The sequence below is a fragment of the Myotis davidii genome, unplaced genomic scaffold (assembly GCF_000327345.1).
Source record: "Myotis davidii unplaced genomic scaffold, ASM32734v1 scaffold960, whole genome shotgun sequence".
NCBI classification, from domain to species: domain Eukaryota; kingdom Metazoa; phylum Chordata; class Mammalia; order Chiroptera; family Vespertilionidae; genus Myotis; species Myotis davidii.
The window spans coordinates 2,033,562-2,036,469 of record NW_006293003.1 but is presented as its reverse complement, the minus strand read 5'-3'; the positions used below and the strand labels follow the sequence as shown (position 1 = coordinate 2,036,469).

At 48.7% G+C, this 2,908-nt stretch overlaps 1 protein-coding gene across 1 annotated transcript in view; it reads left to right on the top strand.

Annotated features, from left to right (window-relative positions):
* Positions 1–480: 480 nt before the first annotated feature.
* The window catches only part of STX18 (syntaxin 18), a 65,946-nt gene continuing 63,518 nt past the window's right edge, over positions 481–2,908 (top strand). The window contains exon 1 of the mRNA XM_006766574.2: positions 481–993. Coding sequence (XP_006766637.1) covers positions 949–993 — 45 coding nt within the window. The 5' untranslated portion in view covers positions 481–948. The remainder of the gene's footprint in view (positions 994–2,908) is intronic.

Below are 2,908 nucleotides of genomic sequence, written 5' to 3'. Positions count from 1 at the left end.
AGGCGTGGTGGGGTGCTTTAGAGTCCTAATTGACTCCAGACATAGAGGCCGTGATTTGTAAGCAAGCAGTGACAAGAGGAAGTTAAATCAAAATTAAATTAAGGGAAGGGAAAAAAAGATATCAAGGAGAGGTGATGAATTTTCTGAAAGCATCTAAATACCTATCTGTGGGCAGGTGGCACATGTGTGACTATATCTCAAAAGATGAAATCTGGAAGCATTTCTGCACTAAAAAAGACCTCGCTCATATCCATCACTCGGTACAGTTCAGTCAGCACAGGCATATTCGCTTCTATACTTTTCCATGACTTAACTGTCAGCAAAAATCAGTATCTCCCACGAGACACAGGAGGTGATGTTTTGGGAGACTGGTTTTTCTGTTTATGTTTTGGCATTCTGTTGTAGGTCCAGCTCGTGGAAATAAAACCCTAGGAATCGGAGCCCCCCAGACACCCGGCCACACTGAGCGCCACTTGTGCCGTTTTTGTCTCCCTTTCCCAGACCCAGGAGGACAGGGACTGCTCCACACCCCGGCACAGCGCAGAGCAGAGTGAGCACACACAGTGAAGTGAGTGGAGTGAATAAGCGCCCGTGCCTCCTCTTCCTCACCTCCCCCACTGGGACCATGTGGGTTCAGACCCTCGCCATCTTGAGCCCGAGCTTAATGACCCCGGAGCCACCTCCACAGCCAGGCCAGGCCACTGTGCAGAAATGCGCTTTCCTCCTGGTGCTCAAAAGCAAATGCGTTCAGTACTGCTCATTCCCCACATGATGGACGTTTGGCTGGTGTTCAAAGGTCTTTATTCTTAGCCGTATAAAGACCTACCCACTTTTCCATGTTACATCCCACACCTCCCCGGATCCTCCCGCCACCTTCAAGCCCCTCTGTCCGGAGCCTCCTCTGCTTCCTTGCCTCCTCCTGTGTCTCCTGCTGTGTCACTTGCTTGGATGCCCGGCTTTCCTATACTTACTCACATGCTACCATCTTTAAAGGTACAGTGTGTCCTATACTGTCTCCCGAATTCTAATCATTTGCTGCTAGCATTACTCATTAAGCAAGGGACGGTGTGCGGCTGTGACAGCCTTCACATTGTGGTTTTGTGTTGCTGTTTAATGATTGCATTGTTGCTTGACTTTCAGAATGCTGTTATGATGTCCCCCAAACTACATTGTTCCCTTTTGAGCATGGGGCTGGGAAAGGAGAGGGCAGGACCCTGGCTTGATGCTCGTTTGTATTTTCCTCAGTGGCTCTTGGAGCTAGTGTGGCGGCCTTTAGATACACTGTCACCACATCCTGCGCATTTCTGCATTTCCAGTGCCTAGCGCCGTGCCCGCCCATAGCAGGCATTCAGTGCATGGTCTGTGAATACATGAATAAAGGACATTCTCAAGCATTTGTTTTCGAGTTTGACTAAAGAATCAACATAGGGGATTTTACATCTTCTAAAAGCAATAAAAACCCAGGTTTTTCTCTGAGCTTTTTTCCTCCTTAAGAGTTCTCCCTAAAGCCCTTCTTCCTTTTGCCTGCCTTCGCTTCATACCTAAATGGAAATCAATTTCCTCTAATAGTTTTCCCTGTGAAATTGGAGAACAGCTGTTTAGTCACCTCCTTATTCATAACCTTTCAACAAGTTAAATAGCCTCTAGGACTTGCTTTCTCCAGATTCAATTATCCCCAAACCCTTTTCTTTGTCTTCATAAAGGCTTTTTTTTTTTTTAAGAATTCATTATTTCTTTTTCTAGTTCTTTATAAAACTTATTTTTTTCATCAGTGTACCACAGGGTACCCCATGAGGGCCTGAAGAGTACTGTCTGGATGAAAGGCATCTGAGTCTCGTTCTCAATATTTGTGTTTTGGACTACCCTGTTGACTTTCTGAAAAATTTTCACTACCTGTCAGATGTAACTTGTCCGCTCTCACCTGCTCCTTGTGTGTGTGTGTGTGTGTGTTTTAAATGTGTAGCTTGATATTCTTCCCACGAACACTAACATGCTGTATCAGGAGTCTTCCAGTTACAGTTACAGAGAACCCAGTGTAAATTGCTTCAGTGATCAAGGGAATGCATTGCTTTATACATAACACTGCAAAGTCTAGTGGTATGACTTAACCTCCGGATGGCTGGTTCCTGTGGACTCCAAGCGTCTCCAGAGGCCCCTGTTCTGCAGTCTCGTTAGCGGAAGAGCTGCAGCTCTGCGGGCCTGCTTTCCCACAGGGCCCCACCCAGAGGGGAGAGGCTCTGCTCTCCGGGTTCCCACCAGAACCTCGGACTCGCTCATTCTCACCGGCTCCCACGGCAGCGTGTGCCTGTCCTGAAATCCACCGGTCTCAGCGGGGAAGGGTACACCGCTTGGCTTACTGAGGACCATACCCATGGGGAGACTGGGGAGCTGCTCCTGAAGGAGCGAGCGGTGGGTGTGGGTGGCCAACAGTAGGTGTGCATTGCTCTCTAAATCAGCGGTCGCCAGCCTTTCGGACCTCGCGGACCACCAGTGGTCCACAGCCCACCAGTTGGCGACCACTGCTCTAAATTGTGCCCTCACTCCGCCTTAGGTTATTAACATCGCTTTGAACTGGGGCATTTCTGAGAATGAATTTTCATTCCCTTACTCACTCTTTATTGAGCACCCAGCATAGGCCAGGCATGCAACCGGGTGTTGGTGCACAAACACAAATGCGATGATCCCTGACCAGGAGGAGCTCAGGGTCCAGTGGAAAGAAAGACTAATAGGCACATAATCACAGCAGGAGGTAGTAAGTGCTGCTGTCAGTGTGTCTGGATCCAGAGGGAGAAGTGAAGAACTCAGTGGAGGGGCTTCACAGGAGGGCCTCAGAGGACAGGTGAGTTTTGAGCTGAGCCTTGAAGGGGTGAAAGGGACTTTCTAGAATGGGAGAGAAGGGCCTTCTCCT